We start from the raw sequence: 23,184 nt of genomic DNA on the forward strand, positions 1-23,184 counted from the left end.
ACATGTACTCACAAATTCTTTGCTACTTCTTCCTCCAAGGGGTGAAGCTTAATTCCCCTTCTACTGACTATGAGCTGGACTAGGTGACTCACTTCTAAGAAATAGAGCGTGGAATTGGAGAAATAGAAATTTACAGAGGAAAAACTTGGCAGGACTTGTTTTTGTGCTTTTCTTTACAAGAAACACTATTTGCAGGTGACATGAATGCATAAGTAGAAAGCTGCAGAAAATCTACAATCAGCTACTAGAACAAATAAACGAATCTAGCAATGTCATAGGATACAAGGTCAACACGGAAAAATCAACTGCATCCCCCATACAGTAGCAGCAAACAATTGGGAAGCTAAATTTTTTAAATCCCATTCAAAGCAGCAACAAAAATATAAAATACCTAGGAATAAACCCAGCAAAATATGTCCAAGACTCCCACAATGACAACTACAAAACATTGCTGAGAGAATTTAACAAGATCTCAATACATGGAAGTGTATATACCATGTTCATACGTTCAAAGACTCTGTTAATATAGTTATTATCATTAAATTGATCTACAGACTCAAAGCAATCCCAATAAAAATTTCTGCAGGTTTAAATAAATAGATAGCCGGCTGATTCTAAAATATATATAAAATTCAAAGGATCTAGAATATCCAAAGTAATTTCAATAGAGAAAAACAAAGTTGCAGAACTTTCCCTACCTAATTTCAAGACTTACAAGGCCACAGTAATCAAGACAGTCCTATACTGGTGAAAAGACAGACAGGTAGACCAATGGAACAGAACAAAGAGCACAGAAACAGACCCACACATACATGAGCCCCTATTATCAGTTTAAGTAAAGAAGATTACCCTTGATAATGTGGGTGGGCCTCATCCAATCAGTTGGAAGGCAAAAACAAAGAACTGCTGAAGGGGAAGATATTCTGCCTCAAGACTGCAGCACTGACTCCTGTCTGAGTTTCCAGCCTGCTAGCCTACCCCATTTGCTAGCTTCTACAATCACGGGAACCCATTCCTTAAAATAAATCTCCTGATATGTGTACATATATAGCCTACTGGTTCTGTTTCTCTGGAGAATCTGACTGATAAACGTATCCTCTCTTTCAGTTGTCTTATAGGTTCCTACCCACCAAAAAAAATTTGTTTTTCTACTTTGTTCTCTATGGAGGGGTTAGGAAAGGCCTTTCTGAACAAGTGTTTTCAATTAGCATTTATAGCTAATTTAACACATAGCTTACTATGTGTTAGTCACTGATTTAAGTACTCTGCCTATATTAGCAGCTACCCCAAAAGATAGGTACTACTGTTATTCCCAACGTAGAGATGATGAAACTGAGGCCTATGGGATATTAAGTGACCTATCACACAGTTAGTAAATGCTAGAGTCAGGTTTCAAATGTAGGTTGTCTAGTTTCATAACTTACGTTATAGCTATGCTATATTGTCATTTTAAAATGGGTGGATGTAAGGCATATTTTGGAGTTAAGCTAATAAAATTAAATTATGGTTTTGGATGTGAGGGAAGAAGGAATAAAGTATAACTCATGCTATCGACTCAACTAAGTTGTTAGTCCCATGACTAAATGGAGAAAAAATAAAGGAAGGTATATTTGGGTTTGAGTGAGAGCAATATTACACAGATTTACCTTCAGCAGAGGCCCTGGGGTAAACATTTTGGAGTCTTTGGCATATAGAGTGAGATGACTGACAGAGGAGGAAAGAAAGCCTGAGCCCTGGCGCATTCCAAAATTTAGATTCTTAAGCAGATGTGGAACCAGAAGGAGGTGGAGGAAAGGAGATACTGTGAAGCCAAAAGCCATGAGAAATAGGGGTGGCCCAGGAGGGAAGCATGGTTGTCAACTCCATGTGATGCTATTGAGAGACTGAGCAAAGCTGTAGAGAGAAATGGCCAGATATGACCGACAGCTGAACCCAGTAACTGACCACAGCAGTTCCATGGAGTGGTCAGTCTGAAAGCCAGAATGGTGCGAGTGAAAAAGAGACCACCCATAGCACATTTATTTTTAAAACTCATGGGAGATAGATTTGTGATAGAGCAAGTATGGCAAAATGTTAATGACAGATTTAGGTAGCGGTTTTGCAGGGATTCCCTGGAAAACTGTTCAATGTCTGAACACTTTCATAATAAAATGATGGGGGAAATGCATGGAAAATATGGACATCACATTCAGGACTGTGGTTCCCTGGCCAAGCTGAGCAGTGAGCGCAGGAAGGGAAGGATATACAGACATTGAGGTAATAAGCAGGCAGCTTCCACTCCATGGACAAAGTTTTATTTCTTAAGCAAAGAGCATACTGGTATTCTTGTTATTCCTCATGTGGTTCTGTATCTATTATATTGCATGATAAAAAGAAAAGTAACTGTGGGGTAAGAAAAATGGGGTTGTTGGAGGTGGTTTGCAGTTAAGTAAGGTTTTCTGTTTGTTTTAACCTATCACATTTGCATCTGTTTGAACTGCTCTGGTAGAAAGGAAGAAACTGATAATTCCAGAGTGGGATGAGATCACCCAAGTTGAGTCTTCCAAAAGGTGACAGGTGAAGGGGACCAAAAGCTCCAGTGGAGGGGTAGGTTTGGGAGAAGAAGTGGCTCTTCATTCTTTTCGACCCATGAGAACAAGAATACAGGTAAACAGCATTAGGCAGTGACTCTTGATTTGTAAATAAACAGCATTAGGCAGTGACTCTTGATTTAAAAAGAAGTCATTCATCTGCTGCCTTTCCTATCTGCCCTTTTCTCTCCAATTTAACAGGAAGTCCATTATTAGCTTATAATGATTAAGATTCTCTATGCTTAGCTTTGAGATGTTGGGATGGCATCTCCGTAATTTATTGTAAGTTCTGATTTTTCCATATTGCCTGTATGTCACTCCTGAGGGCCGGTCTTCTAGGACCTTATGTTAGCATGCAATTAGCAAAATTCAGCATGGCTTTAGAAGCTGTTTGCCTTGTCCATTTATTTTCTTTTCCGAAAGCTTGCTCACTCGGTCTCAGTTTCAGAGGGGTCCACTGCTAATGAAGACAGCCTGGGTTGCATCAAGTTGCTGGCATATATCATAATTAGGGATGCATCAGTGAATCAGCTTCATTTTGGACAATCCTACCCCGTTGTTATTCAAGATGTTTACGTCAAATGCATTTTTGATTGAATTACAGACTTAGCTATTAGGGAGGAAATGCTTGATAACCAGTTTTCTTTATGGGGTAAGGCAGCATTTCCTTTTATGCATGGTAGGGATCAGATGTTTGGTTTAATTTGACCTTAAAGCAAGGTGAAATTCAAATGAAATGGAGGTTATTGAGTGATCTACCTGAAAGATTGTTTTTAATTTTATAATTTAAATATCATAAAACTTTACGTTTACAACTGGTCTGTTATAAAGCATAAGAGCGCAATTTGTTGCTCCGTTGTAACAAGTACCATAACAATGATGATAATGATAAAGGCAAGAGCCACCAGGCTTTTAGAGCCTGCAGCTGCTAGGTCTGGTGCGAAGCACTTTACATGCATCCCATCATCTGCTCTCCACAGCAGTCCGGGAAGTGTGTGTATGAATAGCCCCACTTAACTCATGCAAACACTGGGGCAGAGAGGATAAGTAACTTGCCCACGTCACACAGCTAATGCAGCATGAAAACTGCAGAACTGGAATCTGACTCTGAATCCGCTGCCTCACACCTGCCACCATGCCCCTTCCTGACACCTGGTCCATCCCAGGGTGGATCCGTATGAATAGCATGCCTGGCTCCTCTTTAGTCTCTGACATTGTTTTTTCTTCTTTTCCATGGATCTCTATTTTCTTTCTTACTGTGTTTTGTATATCCCTGTAAGCCTCTTTAAATCTTCTCTGTGAAAGGTAAGAACAGTTTTCCTTAAGTTGACAAGTTTAGACCTCAGTAAATGGTATTAAAGGGAACAGTCCTCAGCTGGCAGTCTTTGAAACCAGATTTCCCATTTTATTCATGCAGATGTATAATTTACCATTCCTTGCAAATCAGTTTAAGAATAAGAATATTTTAGTATCCACACTGTATTTTGTCCTTGCCATTTTGCTAAGCACGTACGCATAAGGGCTTGTTATTATGGTTTCTTACTATTGTGCTCAGCTCAACTAATGATGTATCAATATTGGTTCATTAATTGTTACAAGTGTACCATAATAATATGAGACGTTAATAATAGGGAAACTGGGTGTAGAGTTATGAAAATTTTCTATATTACCTTTGCAAATTTTCAGTAAATCTAAAAGTATTCTAAAATAAAGCTTTTTTTTTTTTAATGCAACAAGTTTAGGTGATTTTTGTAGAGACACAAGTTTTCAAATCAGTAGGGTAAATCCCTAGGACTGAGACTGATGGGTTGTATGGTAATTCTATGTTTCCTTTTATTAAAAACAAAAAACGCCAAACTGTCTTCCAAAATGGCTTCCAAAATGGCTAATTCATTTTGCATCTGAATGTACAAGAGTTCCTATTGTTCCACATCCTCACGAGCATGTCTTACTGTTAATTTGGAGGATTTCATTGACTCTAGTAGGCATACAGTGAAGTCTCTTTCTTGTTTTAATTTGCATTTCCCTAATGACAAATGATGTTGAACATTTTTTTCAAATGCTTATTTGCCATCTGTATATCTTCAGGTCATTTGCCTGTTTTTGAATCTGATGGTTCCTTTTCTTATTGTTGAATTTTTTAGAGTTCTTTATATATTTTAGATACAAGTCATTTATCAGATATGTGACTTACAAATATTTTCTTCCAGTTTATGATTTTTCTTCACTGTCTTTCACAGAGAAAAAGGTCTCAATTTTAAGTTCAACTTACCAATTTATCTTTCATTTATCATGCTTTTGGTGGTTCCATTTTTAAATTGCACTTCTGTAGCCTGAAATCATCACCCTGTTTAATTTTTTTTGTCTTAATTGTCTCTCTCTTATCAGAATGTAATAGTCCTATAGGCAGAGAATGTCTGTTTTCTTTCTTCTGTATTTTATACTCCCAACTCTGCAAATAGTACATGTGCTTAATAGATACTTAATAAATATTTGTTGAATTAGTCAATTAATGGATATGGAGCTCTTTCAGCATCAGTATGGACTTGAAATGACTAACAGAATGATGTTGCCAACTAAAAATGGTCACTTGCCATCTGGCTCTACAAGGATCAGTTCTCTAGCTACTGCAGTCACTGACCTTCAACACACCCTGAAACGAGTTCAGGGCATAGATCAGGAATGAGGCACTCTTGTGCTCTGGGAAAAACCGGCAGAACACGCTTCAGATAGTTAGATATTTTCAGGAAGAGATATTATGAGCCCAATTTCTTTCATCCTCTCATATCTAGGAAAGCTCTAAAATCATTAATGGATGAGCAGCAACCTTCTTGTGACTAGCAGCAACCCTCTGCCAAAATGTGCGCTTGAATGCATGTCTCCCCCTTCACCAAAATCACATATATACCAACCAGAACCACCCCACTTCTTCGGAGCAGTTCCTCAGAGCTAGCCAAGAGGCTGTCTCCCTGGCTATGATGCTCATGTTGCCCCAAATAAAATCTAACTCACAACTTCCACATTGTGCATTTTTTTCAGTTGACAATGTTAGGAGAACACATACAAAGTCTATTACAAATGGAGTAACAACCAATAAATGGAAGCTATTATGTTTATTATTCTTGCTGAAAGATTACAGCATTTTAAAACCCCAAGGTCTCCAGCAAGAGGGGTGAGATGAAAGAATTGTCTACCATTATCTCCCAATATGTTGCAACAAGAGCCATAAACAGGGCTCCAGGTTGATGTGGCATATTCCTGGGCCCTCAGCTAGTGCAAACTTTGGCTCGCTGGTGTATTTTATTTAACAAAATGTGCAATAGATAAAACTACTGCAAATGTTAAAATCTGCATTAAGATGAACCCTAAGGCGTATGGCATTTTCACATTTATGCATGTTTTTCTTCATGATACTTTCATATGAAACCTCTTTTTATCATTTTTGTCATTGTATATATCTCTAGGTTTTTTTTATTTTTTTAACGTCTGATAGCGAAGCTTCTGAAAATTTATCTCATTCCTGGATAGCACCCTTTTCAATGGAAATAAAGACTTTAGTTAAAGATGATGTATATAAAGATGTAATAAGTTTAGGTTATTAACGATTCTCAAACTTTGGAAGCATAAGATTCATTTGGGGTACTACCTGGAAATAAAGATTCCCAGTGTTACCCCAGCCATACTGAATCTAGTTTTGTGGCTAGGCCCAGGAATATCAATTTTTTATGGACATTGCCCAACCTCACCCAGGTAATTCTGAACCAGGTGGTCTGTGAACTTCACTCTGAGAAACACTTGTGAAAGAAACCTCTATAAAGGAGGGAAGCAGGTGCCATGGGAGGGACGGTGAACAGCAGTGTGGGGACACAACAAAGCATCACCAGATCCCTGACTCAGCTGCAGTCTGAAACTGCAGAGACACTCACCATACCAACTTCAAGGTCTACCCTTACTTGATCTAATAAACATGCACTCTATTACATTACTTGAATAATAGTATTTTTTTACAGTAATGGATCCTACTCAGCAAAGTCCAGGCTCCAAGAAGTGAGACATGTGATGAGAAATGAGTTCTTTCTTTCTCATCTAGTTTTTGCCTCTCAAATCCCCATTTTCTGTCCTAGAATTCTGTTCTTCTCTGAAGGTGCTCCCCTTCACTGGAAGCACCTGCTCCCCTAGCTCTCCAGCCATACAGGAGTGAAATATCACCCCATGACAAGAGGACCCCACATTCACAATACAGGAAAGTACCATCCATATAAGGGTAGTCAGGCCGCCGCACAGTACAGAAAAAGGAAGTTCAATATCTCTAGTAGACTCAAGCATTCAGGATGCAGAGTAGAGGCATAAAGCAAGGGATACCTGAGAAAAAGGACAAGCAGAGGAACATCAGAACCTTGCAATACCTGAAATGCTCCTCCTTAGAGAGGCTGACCTCTGTGGAAAGTGGGGTAGGAAAGAGGACACTCCCCTCCTTCTTCCCCACAGTGTTGCTTTACATATTGATAGGGCGGCTGGAGGAAAAGAGGCAGAACTGCGTGAAGTTAGGAGCTTCTTGTCCAGGGAAATGGCCTCTGACCAGATCTCAGCTGGGGAATTCACACAGTTGATATAAATGGGAAGTTTCTGTTGGACAGCTCATTCCACCAATACTGCATCCCAGTACCAAAGCGGATGGGAAAGGAGAAAGCTACCAGGTCATCAAGAGGCAAAGATTTATTCCTCCTCAGAGATGTGAGGACACCTTTCTCTCTCCCTCTGTTACTTTTTCTCAGTCTTGTTCTGTCTGTCTCTGCCCACTATTCATCAGTTACTCAATAAATATTGATTGGGTAAAAAAAGAATAGTAATAGTGGAACTAGTTGGTATAACCATATCACTCCACATTTGAAATTGTATCAAAACAAAGAAAAGCTTGAATGAATAGTGAAAGGTTTGACCACCTCTTTGATTTAGGAAATGCTTCCATGAAGAAGCTACCTCTTTCATCTATCTGTACCTCTTTTATCTATACCTCTTATCACTTTGCTCCATGAGATCCCTCTTAATGTTGGGTTAAGGTCATGTACATTTCTGTCTACACCCTGGCCTGGCACATCTTATTGGCTGGGCCATGTCTTAATTGTTTTGATTTCTCTTGCCCAGACAGAGAGTGGACTGTTGACAGAAGACTGAAAACCCAAGCAACTGCTCCAAGGCTTAAGAGGGTATGGAAATATAATAATGAAATAGCACAGAACCAACTGCTGTGTTACACCATTAAATTAATCTGCTTATTGGGCAAACACAAAGGACAATGTCTATCTTTCAAATGACAGCCACATGGCTTTCTTTTACAACAACATTAAATATTTCACTGTTCTACAGATTTAGTTCTACTATATACTTATATTATAGTTATACTATATACTCAACACATATTCCCTGAATGCCTACAGAATGTCAGGCATGGTAAAACATCATTTGGCATGGAATTATATCTATCCATAACATCTTAATATAGAATATCAGGCTGTCCCTGCTATATAAGTCTCCCCTATCTAACTCCATGTAAACTACAAGCTCATAAATCTCATAAAATGACTGATTGCTATCAGCTCACTAAAGTGAACCAGTAGCTAACATAGACTGATGAGTCATCCAAGTGGGGCTGATGAGCAAGAAGCAAATTAGTCTAGTTCTTTTCAAATCAGCTGCACAAAGGAATCACCTGGGGAGCTTTAAAAACCTCAATGCCTGGGTTGCACCCCAGAGTTCCTGACTTAAATGATAAGGTTCAAGTCCTAGATGTCAAGAATTTCCAAAACTCCTCAGGTGATTCTAACATTTGCTAAAATTTGAGAACCGCTAGATTAGCCCATAGTTTAGAAACTAGAGTCTTCAATCCAGGGAGAGCTTGGTGGTAAACATTAAAAATGTTTTGGCATTCTTTGTCCCAAAGCTGGCCAGAGCTTCCATATGAAGACCTGATTGAAATAACTCCCTCTGCAATCCCCAGGAGCAGCTTTTCTACATAGAGTTCACAGGCTGCACAACTATCCAATCATAGTTTGCTGGGACCACTTACAACGACCACTAATTCTAAGCCACACTGAGCTATTCAATCCTCCTCAGGAGACTGCTAGACACTGATTCAGCTCTCCAGAATCCTGGGTCTAAGATTGATCATTAATAAGAAGGAAAGCTATTTTCTTAAGGAGTACAGATTGATTTCATAAATTATAATGAATAAATTTACTCTGACATTTATATAAAATTTAATTTCTCAAAAATCCTTGTGACTTCATTATGTAAAACAACTTAATGAAGCAAACACAACAATTACTGTCTGTTTTTGAAAAATGGAGACACTGAGGTTGAAAGTGGTTAAGTGATTTAGCTTAAATCATATAGTCAATGACCAAAGTAACACTGGAAGTCAGATATATTAATCAAACATCCAATGCTCTGCTAACTTCATATGTAAATCTCTTTGAATATCACCTGCCATGTGCTACAGCATCATGCCAGGTCCTTTAAGAGCAGAAAGAAATCCACACACATCATTGGTCCTATCCTAATGAAGTTTAAACTTAAATTACGAAGACAATATACATATATGTAGTACTTTACTTATGATAAAACAGATAGACACACACACACACCCTTGACCAACCATCTTTACCCAAGTCTAAACTATCCCATCTTTATCCAAATCAAAAATATCAGTGTTCTAAGCTTTGAATACGATTTCTCTTCTTTATATATGTTTAGGTAATTTATTTTGTTACTTGTTTTTAATACAAATGCTGTCATAAGCCTGCTCAAATACCTTTTTTTTGCAGTTTATAACTTAGAGTACAGTAAAATCTTCTACTGAAATATTCTAGGGTAAAGATATCGTCATCACTCATACTGAGCACTTTAAAAAACCTGACATGCAGCCTAGGATTAAATATATATTTTTTAAATGATAAATTCAAACAACACTAAGTTTAACCCTATGAGATACAATAATGACATAGTTAAATAGATAACTTCATATATAATCTTGCCAGATTACAGTAATTATAATCATGAATATTGTGAAACTTCAAAAGAACAATAACTCATTCTATATTAAAAGTCTGAAAATGGAGATATAAAATACTAAAGCTTCAGGCATTTACTCAGGCTGAAAATGTTTTTTAAAAGTGGCAAATCTGGGACTCCCCTGGTGGCTCAGTGGTTAAGAATCCACCTGCTAATGCAGGGGACATGGGTTCGAGCCCTGGTCCACGAAGATCCCACCTGCTGTAGAGTAACTGAGCCCCTGCGCTCTAGAGCCCGCAGAGCGACAACTACTGAAGCCCGCACGACTAGAGCCTGTGCTCTGCAACAAGAGAAGCCACCGTGATGAGAAGCCCATGCACTGCAACGAAGAGTAGCCCCTGCTCACCGCAACTAGAGAAAGCCTGCACACAGCAACCAAGACCCAACACAGCCAAAAATTAATTTAAAGTGGCAATTAATTAATTTAAAGTGGCAATACTTTTGGCCATTTGATCTAAAAAAGCAAAAACAGCTCAATAGTAAATGATATCTAATAGATTTAATTCTGAAAGTATACATCATTTAATAAGTAAGCATGTGTGGATGCTAGAGCCACTTTAAAGGAGGAAACTGGAAACTGTTTCTAAATGTCAGTGTTTTCATAATTTCTGAATATCATCTTATGTATTAGAAAGTAGATTTCTATGATGGAAGGAAAGATACTATGTTTCAAAATTTCAGTGACTAGTGACCTGCCCTAGTCCTCACTTACTCTCCCAAGTTCCTTTCTCCCCATCTCTCTCTGAAAGTCAACTCAGCCTCTCACTTACAAATAAAATCTGGGTAATGGGCAAATAGAAAATTTGGGCAAAGCCAGACAGGCTACGGATATTACACAACAAATAACCAAGTTGGGGCAGAAAAGAGAGCCTGTGGGTACAGAACTGGAAGGAGGGTGTGAGGACCTTGTTCTCAGGGATAAGAAGCACAGACGTCTGAAGTGTATTTGAGACTGAGAGGTATTTGAAGATGAGAGAAACACAAGAGAATTTCAAAGGCTTCTTCCAATAAAATTTGTTATTTTGCAAATATAACAACGTTTCCTTGAATTTGACCCTGTTCAGAAAAGGACATGTAGCAGTTAGGCTTTGAAAAGGCAACACATAAGCATCATTTCTTATGCATAATTTTTCTGTAACAAGAAATGGGTAATATAATGAAAATTTAAAATATCCTCTAGAATAACAACCATGATAAGCTGTCCTAAATTAACATCTTTATACTTTCTCACTCTAATATTCCTAGAACAGTCTGGCCAAGAACTATGTTGGTTATTATATTATGTCCACAAAACACCATTTCATACAAGCTTTGAGAAATCTAAAATATAATTTCTACAGAAGGTGTGAAAACTAACTTCTAAGGAAAAAATAAGGGAGAGCTAAGAGGTTGCTGGGGAAACTAAATGAGAAAATGTAACTTGTCTGATAACAGATAAATCTTTGAGAAAATGGACTAGAGACCAGTTAATAAAAACCCTCAGGGCTTCCCTGGTGGCGCAGTGGTTGAGAGTCCGCCTGCCGATACAGGGGACGCGGGTTCGTGCCTCGGTCCGGGAAGATCCCACATGCCGCGGAGCGGCTGGGCCCGTGAGCCATGGTCGCTGAGCCTGCGCGTCCGGAGCCTGTGCACTGCAATGGGAGAGGCCACAACAGTGAGAGGCCCGCGTACTGCCAACAAAAAAAAACAGAACCAAAAAAAAACCCTCAGTACTAGGGAGAGGTTCACTATATTGATGGTGGTGATGGTTTCATGGTGCACACACCTGTTAAAACTTATCAAATTGTACATTTTAATGTGTGAAATTTATTATCTATCAGTCAACCAAAAAAAGGAAAAAAAAAAAAACTAGCCAGGCTACAGATGCATGAACACGTGTCCATCTGCAATTCAGAAGCAGTACCAGTTTTCAATAGCACTTGGAAACTTGGAAGCTATCATGTTGCTAAAACGCATACACAAATATACTCCATCCACATTAGATGAAATATGTAAAATTTAACACTTCAACTTAAAATAACAATTTACATGAGTGTAATGTAAATAAAATTAACTTTTAGGGGGAAGAAGATGGCAGTATGAAGAAGGGTTGTTATTTCCAGGGGCCAAATATCCATCTGCGAATTTAAAAAGTGGTTGGTTTGCAAGAAGAAAGGGGATAGAACACTCATTCATCTATTCCTTCATTCATTCAACAAATATTTATTGAAGTCTGATGAGTGCTAAGCATTGCAAATCAATGACCGCAAAAGAGACAGAGTGTGTTCTCTACCTTCATTAATTTCTAGTGTGGCAGAGAAGAAAGTTATCAATCAAGTCACCTCACAAAAATTAAATTATCCTGTGGAAAGTGACAAGGAAAAATCCATGAAAAAGTATGACAGGAGAGTCAGGGAAGGTTTCCCTGGGAAAGTGTTCTTTGAGCTGGGATATGCAGAATGAGTCACCCTTAACTGTGAGAGAGGAGACAGCATGTATAAAGGCCCTGGGACAGGTAAAACATGGTGCTTCTGAATAACTAAAACAGAAATTGTTGAATTTAAGAGATACTTAGGAGTTAAAATCTATGGGTCTTGTAATAGACTGTATCTGGAAGGAGACGGAAGTAGCAAGAATGATACCAAGATTTCTGCAATTGGATACGTATGGCATTCATTAGATAGGAAATGGAGGACACAGGCCAGGCTGGGGCTAGGTGTCTGTTCTAATTTCATGGTGTCTTAGAATTTTCAACTAAAGCTGCTGAACAAGACTACATCAAAATTAAAAACTTCTGTGCATCAAAGAACACAACCAACAGAGTGAAAAAGTAGCCTACAGAATGGGAGAAAACATTTGCAAAACAATATCTGATAAGGGGTCAATACCTAGAACTCTTAACTACAAGAACAACAGTAATAAAATAAATAACCTGAGTGAAGAATAGGCAAAAGGCTTAAATAAACATTTCTCCAAGGAAGATATAAATATGGCCAACAAGCATATGAAATGATGCTCAGTATAACTAATCATTAGAGAAATGCACATCAAAACCACAATATTGGGCTTCCCTGGTGGCGCAGTGTTTGAGAGTCTGCCTGCCGATGCAGGGGACATGGGTTCATGCCCCGGTCCGGGAAGATCCCACATGCTGCAGAGTGGCTAGGCCCGTGAGCCATGGCTGCTGAGCCTGCGCGTCCGGAGCCTGTGCTCTGCAACGGGAGAGGCCACAACAGTGAGAGGCCCGTGTACCACAAAAAAACAAAACAAAACAAAACAAAAAACCACAATATCACCTCACACCCATTATGATGACTACTAAAAAAAAAAAAAAAAAGAAAATAACAAACATTGTCAAGGATGTGGAGAAACTGGAACACTTGTGCACTGTTAGTGGAAGTATAAAATGGTACAGCTGCTATGGAAAACAGTCTGGAGGTTTCTCAAAGAATTAAAAATAGAAGTACCATAGGATCCAGCAATACCACCTGTGGGTGTAAATCCAAAAGAACTGAAAGCAGGGTAATGAAGAGATTATTTATATACCCATGTTCATAGCAGGATTATTCACAATAGCCAAAAGGTGAAAGGGACACAAATGTCCATCAATGGATGAATGGATAAAGAAAATACCATATAAATACATGATAGAATATTATCTAGCCCTAAAAAGGAAGGACATTTTGACACATACTACAACATGGATAAACCTGGAGGACATTATGCTAAGTGAAATAGGCCAGTTACAAAAAGACAAACGCTATATGATTCCACTTACATAAGGCATCTAGAGTAGTAAAACTCATAGAAAAAGAAAGTCAAATAATGGTTGCCAGGAGCTAGAGGGAAGGCGAAATTGGGGGTTGTTTAACAGGTATAGAATTTCAGTTTTACAAGAGTTCTGCAGATGCGCTACTCAACCATGTGAATATACTTTACATGACTGAACTCTACACTTAAAATGATTAAGATGATATATTTTATGTTATATGTATTTCAACACAATTAATTTTTTTAATATGCTGAATAAATGTTGATAGTATTATAGCTATTTTGCTAGCTATATAATTGATCAGTCGGTAGCTAGCTAACCAGAGAGAGAGATTTTTGAGGAAAGCTGTGAACTGAAAATACAAATTTGGAAGTCATACAAAGAAACAATAATTTTATTACACGACATTCTTCTGTTCCCTGCATCCTTAAAATCTTGAATTTTCAAAGACTCTATAAATGTACAGTCTTCTCATCTTATCCTCCCTAAAGCCTGAGTTTGACACAAGAGTCTGGTTTCATCTCCAGGAGAAAACAAGTTGAAGATTTTCAAGCAACAGCAGAAATGGAGTGTTACCAGCTGTGCTATACTGCCACAACAAAAAAAATCTCTACCTGTCTATGCACCTAATTCTAGCAAAATTAAAAATGAGAAGTGTAGACAGGAAAAAAATAAGACTACTCTTTTGAGTAGTCTTATTTTTCTAGAGAAAAATCCACTGTTTACACATCAATATACATCCTTCTAGAATAATATTATTCTGCCTACCTTGTTTGCGTACATCCTCAACAGCAGCAACCAATTCTTCTTTGAGATCTTGACTCTCCTTAGCGATCTGTTCACCCTTTTCCAGAAAGTTCTGAGTGGCTTGCTCTACAGATGCAGCCAGTACATGGGCTTTCTTTGACCTCCCTTTCTTTTTACCAGATGGGCCTTTGTTGCTTGTGTTGACAAGGGTCGTCACCTTAAATACAAAAGAACAACTGTAAAATTACTCTGCATAACTGTCTGGAAATAGCATATTATCATCTCATAATTTTAAAGTATCCTTTGCTTATTAAGTCATGAATACACATCACATAGCCTTATCTTAAGGAAAATGTGGAATTATATAGTTTAGCATATAAATTAACAGCAATTTATTTCCTGTAGAAGAAAAAAGCATGTGAATAAAGAAGAAAAGCAGATTTGCCAGTAGCTCAGTTTCCAATCCACTGGAGGGGGTGCTTTCACAGGTTGACAAATTTAGCGCTGGTTGGAATACCCAGCTTCAGGGAGGAAATAAAATAAAATAAAATGTAGAACTGCCTTTGAGCTTTGAATCAGAAGAACCAATAACGGAGCCCAAAAGTCAGGGCAGAGGTGCATGAGTAGTTAATAAATGGTGGGCCATCAATACGCATTATTTATGTGTCACTTACCAAGGACTTTGAAGAGCCTTGCTATTTCTGATTTCATCTTGTAAAAACAAAATGGTAAATTTGATCCAAAGAGACCGAATGATTCAGTCTCAACATTTGGTTAACCTGCTAAAATTTCCAGAATTGAAATTAAATTTGCATTCTCACTCCTTTTCTAAGTATCATAATTTGGATACAATATCTCACCTGCCAAACTTCTTTTAGCACTCTGTCTAGAGCTATTTAATATGCTAACAAGGCTTTTAATATCTTTTAAACAACTTATCTCCTGTAGACTTCTGAACCTTTATTTTCTGCCAGTGAGAAGTCTGGGAGGGAAATGAATGCAACTGTTCCATATTCTATTCAGCTAGTCATCTACACCTCTGCATTTTTTTTATCAGCTTCCTAAGAATGTGGATGTTGTAGTTTATTTGCACTGACGTGTATCCTGGTTAGCAAACTAAAGGCTTTATTGGAGCTTATCAAGAAAGCTCGTCCAGAGAAAAGTTCTAAATACTATGGTCTCTACAATTTACTCCAAATCCGAGAGCAAGTGGTTATTAGGCAAAGTCACAATTAATGTCCAGTCAGTTTACAGGGCAAGAGATAATATCAGAAGAAAAGTATTGAATAAATGTGAACCAAGATGATGAATGTAGCAGAACCATTACTTCAGAAGTGGTTAATACAGCGTTGGGAGCTGTCATATTCAGCTTTCTTTTGATTGTTAATAATTAGACACAGTGAATTAAAAAAGGACTCTGTAAGGACACTTAAGTACAAACACTAGACAGAAAAAAGAAAGATAAAGTCATTAAGAATAAGACTGTCAGAAAACGCTAGTTAGCTGTAAAATACATATGCAGTCAGTAACACCTCGCAGTCTTTTCAGTTCCACCCACAGAGGCAACCATCAGAAGAAAGACAGCCTGTCTCCAAAGTTACTTTTTGGAGGTACAAGAATGTTCTCCTTAAAGACGGTTTACTCTAGCACATTAACATAGCTCTCTTCCAGGAACCCCAACTCTCCAAAGAGCCGCTACCTGGAAACGAGTTTTTATGCTTCCTAAGCAAACACAGCAAACATCTCAAAAATCTTTTATTTGTATTTATTTTTATTTTTTAATCAAATGTATTTCCCATATAACATTATATAAGGTTAAGGTGTACAACATGTTAATTTGATACATGTATATAGTGTGTTAATACATGTATATGTTGTAATATGATTGCCATTGTAGTGATACTTGGCACCTCTATCCCTTTACATAATTACAGTACAATATGGTTGTCTATATTCATTACACTGTGCATAATTTCTCTATTTAGGCTAGGCTCTTTATTGGAGGAAAATATTCCTATTCTCACTGATATCTGATTTGTTCTCATTTTATATATAATTTTGAGACGTTCTGTGATCTAACTTTTCAGTCTTCAAAAATTAGAAAAAATGGATGGAGTTGGAAGCCATTAATGTTAGGCATATTGGCAGTTTTGGGGAGTGGAAGCTGACAGTGAATCTATTAATACCAAAAGAGCTAAATGACTATATTCTGGTTCACCTTCTGCAAAGGCAAACAGATTTCAATTTTTGTGTTGTCTTATGGTGCATTGCTGTATTAAGCACAGTTCAGGTAATGCTCATAATAACAAGTCAGTATGAAGTGTCAGTATGTGGGAAAAAATAAACATAGAACATTACCAGGAAGTTCCTTAGAAAAATGTAATTACTTTCAAATGAAGCAAATCCATTCAGTCCTCTTTTAGTAAGAGCTCTCATTTATTCACATGTGGAAGAATGTAAAGGGATACAAGATAGCAGAATAGAAGGAAAATTATGAGGCTCCATAAATGCTCATGTCTTAATCAGTCTAGAATAAAGAAATAATTGTTAACTCTCCCTATTCCTATTCAGTGCTTTGTTGAAGGACAAAGTCAACAAATTAGATAAGAAAAAAGAAAGAAGAGATATAAACATTAGAAAGTAGACACATTAAATCGTCATTACTTATAGAGAATATGAATGTATCGAGAAACTACAAAAGAATTAAAAGACAAACTATTAGAACTATTAGTGGTTAAATACTAGATAAGCGATAACAACCTAATAGAACAGCATTACCAATGAAAAATCTAGTTTAAAATATCCTATTCACAATAGCCATAAATTGATATTCTCAGAGATAACCATAACACAAAATATAGAACGTTGTATGAAGAAAATTATAATTGTAATGAAGAACATGAAAGATGATTTAAATAATAGAGAGACACACCAATGAGCTCTGGAGACTACAGATCTCTGTGTCTAAGCCTGATATCCAGGCTGGGACTAGGTCTTGGGTAGATGGGGCTTACAGACTTTTTTTTTTTTTTTTTGTGTTACGCGGGCCTCTCACTGCTGTGGCCTCTCCCGTTGCAGAGCCCAGGCTCCAGACGTGCAGGCTCAGCGGCCATGGCTCACGGGGGCCAGCCACTCCGCGGCCTGTGGGATCTTCCCTGACCGGGGCACGAACCCGTGTCCCCCGCATCGGCAGGCAGACTCTCAAGCACTGCGCCACCAGGGAAGCCAAGACTTACATACTTTTGAAGGTCTAGTGCAGCTTGTTGGCAATCTTTTAAGAGATGGTTATTCTGTAGAAATTCCTGGTTGAATGGTACACCTTCTCTTACCCCAATCAGGCACTCTCTCTAATCCCCACATCAACTTTCACCCAAGGCAAGAGTCATTCAAGATCCACACAATCCCATTACCTCTCTAACAATTTGTGAGCACATCTTTTGTGCAGAAGAAAAAAAATAGAAAACATAAAGTTCCAGCAACAGAGACTAGGAGTAATAGCATGAACACTGACGTGTAAAAATGGGCATGATGTTTTCTAGGTAGTAAGGAGACCATTCTCACTTGAGAGGGCGGCTGTATATGAATGATATAGGAAACAAGATTAGATAGATGCGGTGGAGTAAAACTTTTAAACGCTCTGAAACCCAAGCTAAGGAGTTTAGCTTTTATTAGCCACTGTCAACATTTTTTTTAAATGAGAAGCATATGTGTTAAAGTGTCCGTGTTCTCTTTCCATTCATTTCTCAGCCCACTGAAATTCTGCTTTTATCCTCACACCTCCTGTAGCAGAGTCCTCTTAAACTGATCTCTCACTAAAGTAATTAATACGTTGCCAAAATCAAATTACTTTTATCTTATCATACTACTCTATCACATTTAGTGCTATTGACTCACCTCTTCTTTCTCCTGGAAATATCTCCTGGCTAATTCTTTTAGCAATAATCTTTTCCTTCTCCAAACTCCTGTTGCTTTTAGGAGGGTCATCAAGCTTACTTGTCTCTGTACCCACCTTTATCTTCCTCCCTCCTACACCAGGAAAGACTTGCTGCTACCACCATCCTTTTTTTTGAATTTATTTTATTAAAGTATATTTGATTTACAATGTTGTGTTAATTTCTGCTTTACAGCAAAGATATTCAGTTATTCATATGCATACATTCTTTTTCATATTCTTTTCCATTATGGTTTATCACAGGATCTTGAATCTAGTTCCCTGTGCTATACAGTAGGACCTTGCTGTTTATCCATTCTCTATATATACTAGTTTGCATCTGCTAAGCCCAAACTCCCAACCCTTCCTTCCCCCACTCCCTTGGCAACCACAAGTCCGTTCTCTATATCTGTGAATCTGTTTCTGTTTGTTAGATTAGTTCATTTGTGTCATATTTTAGATTCCACTTACAAATGATATCATATGGTATTTGTCTTTCTCTTTCTGACTTATTTCACTTAATATGATAATCTTTAGGTCCATCCATGTTGCTGCAAATGGCATTATTTCATTCTTTTTCTATAGCTGAGTAATATTCCACTGTACATGCATACCACATCTTCTTTATAGATTCATCTGTAAATGGACATTTAGGTTGCTTCCATGTCTTCGCTATTGTAAATAGTGCTGTTATGAACATAGGGGTCCATGCATCTTTTTGAATTATCATTTTGTACTACCACCCTTTTAAACTGATCTTCTGATCACATCATTCAGATTCATTGGCTATGCCAACTTCTCTCTAAACCCTCAATATGGCCCCTCTCTGTAGGCAACTCAACCTTAGCTTAGCAGGATATTTGATTTTCTCTAGTCATATATCTCAAATATTTCCTCAATGTCTCTGCCTTTCATCAAAGAAGAGAAGAAATCCTGTAGCTCATAGATGAGAGTATAAGTGGTTAATCGTTCTAGAACCTTGACCTAATGATGGTCCCAATGGACCCTGGTCAATAAAAAAACCTCAGCAATAGCAAGAGGATGGGAAATATAGTTTTCAGATACGTTGACTGTGTGATTTGAGTATGAAACTATGAGACCCAGGCTGGTATAGACTGCTCATCATCTAATGTCCTAAGAGTAGACCCTCCATTCTTACACAACGGCAAGTAATGCAATAGCCAACACCACTTCATTCCTTTCTTTTTTTTGCAATGTGTTTTATTGGAAGACAACTTATCTGACCATGTCTCTTCAACTTGATCAGTTCTCTGCTTCCAGGATGTACAAAACTCAATAGACATGGAAGACTTCTTCCAAAACTGTAAGCAATAGTGAGGGCACCAAGGCACTTTGTCTTGGCAACTCTGTCACATCTGCCCATAACCAACAACAGTGTAGTTTGTCTAAGCCTTATCCATAGGGCATTCGATTGAAAGTGAGCTCTAGAGATATCATTGTCACCCAGGGCTGGTTAGAAATATAGACTCTCAGGCCCCACTCCAGACCTACTAAAAGAGAATCTGTATTTTAACAAGATCCCAAAGTAATTCATATGCACATTAAAATCTGAGAAGCACTGAATTCTAGGACAATGATTTTCAGACTTTATCATACCTTATTATTATTATTTTTATTATTATTATTATTTTTTGCAGTACACGGGCTTCTCACTGCTGTGGCCTCTCCCGTTGTGGAGCACAGGCTCCGGATGCGCAGGCTCAGCGGCCATGGCTCACGGGCCCAGCCGCTCTGCGGCATGTGGGATCTTCCCGGACCGGGGCATGAACCCATGTCCCCTGCATCGGCAGGCGGACTCTCAACCACTGAGCCACCAGGGAAGCCCCAGACTTTATCATACTTTAGAATCACCTAGATGCTTGTTAGACGGCAAATTCCTAGATCTTACAGTGCTTCTGCTCATGTAGGTCTCAGCTAGTGTATTTCATATGCATCGCATGAAATTAGGATATGTATGGTTTATAGACTTTACTTTCAGAAACAGCAGTCTAGCTGAAGCAAAAGAACGTGAGAGAGATAAAGCAATGACTTCTAGAGGTAAACCCTTCCTCTTATTTTAGGTGCCATGACATATCAGGAGTCTGCAAAAACAACTTGTTGATGAATTGATTGAAAGGCAATTTCCTCTGTTAGGCAATCACAAGGAACTTGGAAAAGTAAGAGTAAACAGGTATGAATGCTATAAGTCAAGCCATTATTTGAGCTCTCCAGAAAACCAATAAAAGAGAACCAAGAGCTGAAAATAAAAATGATAACTTAATTTTGCTAGATTCATGCACTCTGTAGATGTGAGTAGTTAAGTCTTTATGAATTCTACTGTTGCACTGTTCTAAAGTATTTCATTTGTCATAATTGCTCAGCAAACATAACAGAGAGCTTTGCTTACTGTTATAGCTTAAAAAAAAGCAAGAGCATTGTGAGGTGCATATCTGAAAACAAAATTATCAAAAACAAGTTATTTATTCCAGGAGCAACAGAAGATAAATGCAAAAATCCTTAAAGAGGAAAACTCTTTAAGGGAGTTAAAATGCTCAAATGGTAGTATATTTGATAAAATGAAGCCTCTAGGAGAAATCTTTCAGGTTTTGAGCAGTGCCAAGTCAGAAAAACAACTGCCAAGTAATGAGTCAAAATGAGGTCTTCCTTGAATCACTCCTTGATTACCTAATCTATTCCTTTTGCCATTATACAGTAGGTACAAATATGGCTTGTACTTTTCCTTATAAAATACATGAAATGATATACGCTCACCTTGTGGTACAGTCCATTATAAGTTGTTTCCTAGCACAGAATCTCCAGGACCTATAAGGTGTATGTATATTGTGCATTTTGGAGAGAAAAGGAGATCAGCACAGTGACACTAGTGCTCGAGCAAAAGGAGGTGATAATACAGACTTATGGTAGTCTCACTAATAACTAAAGTAAAACTTCCATGTCATAGAAACTATTGCAGTAGAATTTCGGATTGAACTGATCTTTTCTTCCCAAACACAACTCCACATCCCGTTTTAGACAAAAAGAAGTAAATTACAAGAACTGCAGTTACTGATGCTTCCACAACTTCAAAAGTCAGAATTAGAAATGATGATCTTTTATAACGAGGCACTAGTAATTTAAAGAGGGATAAAATAAAGAATAATTCTGGTCTCTTTGTCTTTGAAAAATGTCTTCCCACTTATTTGATATTGACAGTGTAGATTAGTATGTATGTTCATTGATACAGAGTCCTGGAAGCATGCATTCTTAAACTTTGAAGGTAAGGTTTTATTATATCTAAAGCAGACCTGAACTTCTACTAGTTAATTAATGCTAGAAAGAAAGCCTATAAATAATGTTTCCCATTTAAGTTATTGTTCTTTGTAGACTCACCTGCAATGTTTAAATAAGGCCACAAGGCAAGCCTTCCCACTCAGTTGCTTTGGTATACTTTTTCCAAATACTTTATCTTGAAGAGTATACAGATGGTCTCTGACTTGTCATGGTTTGACTTACTGATTTTTCAGCTTTACAATGGTGAGAAAGCGATATGCATTCAGTAGAAAACATACTTCGAATTTTGGTTTTTGACCTTTTCCTGGGCTAGCAATATGTGCTATGATACTCTCTCGTGATGCCAGGCAGGGGCAGCCTCAGCTCCCAGTCAACCCACCATCCCATGATCCCGAGGGGAAACAACCACACACTAATATCCATTCTGTACTCACACAACTATTCTGTTTTTCACTTTCAGTACAGTATTCAATACATTACATTAGGTATTCAACACTCTATTTAAAATAGGTTTCAGTTATCCATATACATATACCTATTCTTTTTCAAATTCTTTTCCCACTTAGGTTATTACAGAATATTGAGCTGATTCCCTGTGCTGTACAGTAGGTATATGTATAACTGAATCACTATGCTGTACACCTGAAACTAAAACATTGTAAATCAACTATAGTCCAATATAAAATAATTTTTTTATTTAAAAAATAAATTAAAATAAGCTTTGTGTTAGATGATTTTGCCCAGCTGTAAGCTATGGTCTAAGCACATTTAAGGTAAGCTATACTAAGCTATAATGTTCAGTAGGTTAGGTGGATTAATGAATTTGCCATATGATATTTTCAACTTACGACGGTTTTATCAGGACTTGACCTCATTATAAGTCAAGGAAGATCTGTTAACATCAAAAAGTAGATTTCCAAAATTAACCCTAAAACAGACATTCTGTGATTGGGTTTGAGGAATTTCTATGGCCGGCCAGTGTTGACTATATTAAATTTCTATGAATAGCCAGTTATAACTATATCAAATTTTTTCTAGGCTAAACTTTCTGTGGTTACAATTTACAGAGTGGATCAGTTGGGCCCTGGATGATCGATTCATCTTTAGATTAGAAGTGGTTCAAACTTATTTCCTAGCAAGAATCTCACTAGTGTCTATAAGCCAAAATGAAATAAGGTGGCCTTCTCGGGACTTCCCTGATGGTGCAGTGGTTAAGAATCGCCCTGCTAATGCAGGCGACATGGGTTCAAGCCCTGGTCCGGGAAGATCCCACATGCAGTGGAGCAACTAAGCCCATGCACCACAATTACTGAGCCTGTGCTCTAGAGCCCATGAGCCACAACTACTGAAGCCCACACGCCTAAACCCCGTGCTCCTCAACAAAAGAAGCCACCACAATGATAAGCCTGCATGCCGCAATGAAGAGTAGACCTCACTCGCCGCAACTAGAGAAAGCCTGTGTGCAGCAACGAAGACCCAACACAGCCAAAAATAAAAAAATAAATTTATTTTAAAAAAAGGTGGCCTTCTCCTTAAGCACTTGTTTTTCAGAAGAAACTCAATTTTCCTTATAGGATGTTAAACTAACATTTTCCACTCTCTATTAAGCCTGCTGTTTCATATTTAAGTAGCAGCATTAGGAGCTCAATTTCTTGTAACCTCCAGGGAGTGTGGTCTAGATTTTCTGTCATCCAAAAGCTTGTCTGAGAGAAACAACATTTAGTTTTGCTTGAAGGAAGTGCAGTCCACGTCTCTCTCCACCTATTATAATAGCTCAACTTAAAACACATAAGTAAAGAGAGAAATGGTATTATTCTGGACAC

The 23,184-nt window shown here is 37.9% G+C and overlaps 1 protein-coding gene across 1 annotated transcript in view; it reads right to left on the bottom strand.

Moving 5' to 3' along the window:
* Positions 1 to 23,184, bottom strand: part of CTNNA2 (catenin alpha 2) — a 1,202,879-nt gene that overhangs the window by 924,736 nt on the left and 254,959 nt on the right. The window contains exon 3 of the mRNA XM_060168603.1: positions 14,161 to 14,356. Coding sequence (XP_060024586.1) covers positions 14,161 to 14,356 — 196 coding nt within the window. The remainder of the gene's footprint in view (positions 1 to 14,160; positions 14,357 to 23,184) is intronic.

The sequence above is a fragment of the Lagenorhynchus albirostris genome, chromosome 13, assembly GCF_949774975.1.
Source record: "Lagenorhynchus albirostris chromosome 13, mLagAlb1.1, whole genome shotgun sequence".
Taxonomy (NCBI): Eukaryota; Metazoa; Chordata; class Mammalia; order Artiodactyla; family Delphinidae; genus Lagenorhynchus; species Lagenorhynchus albirostris.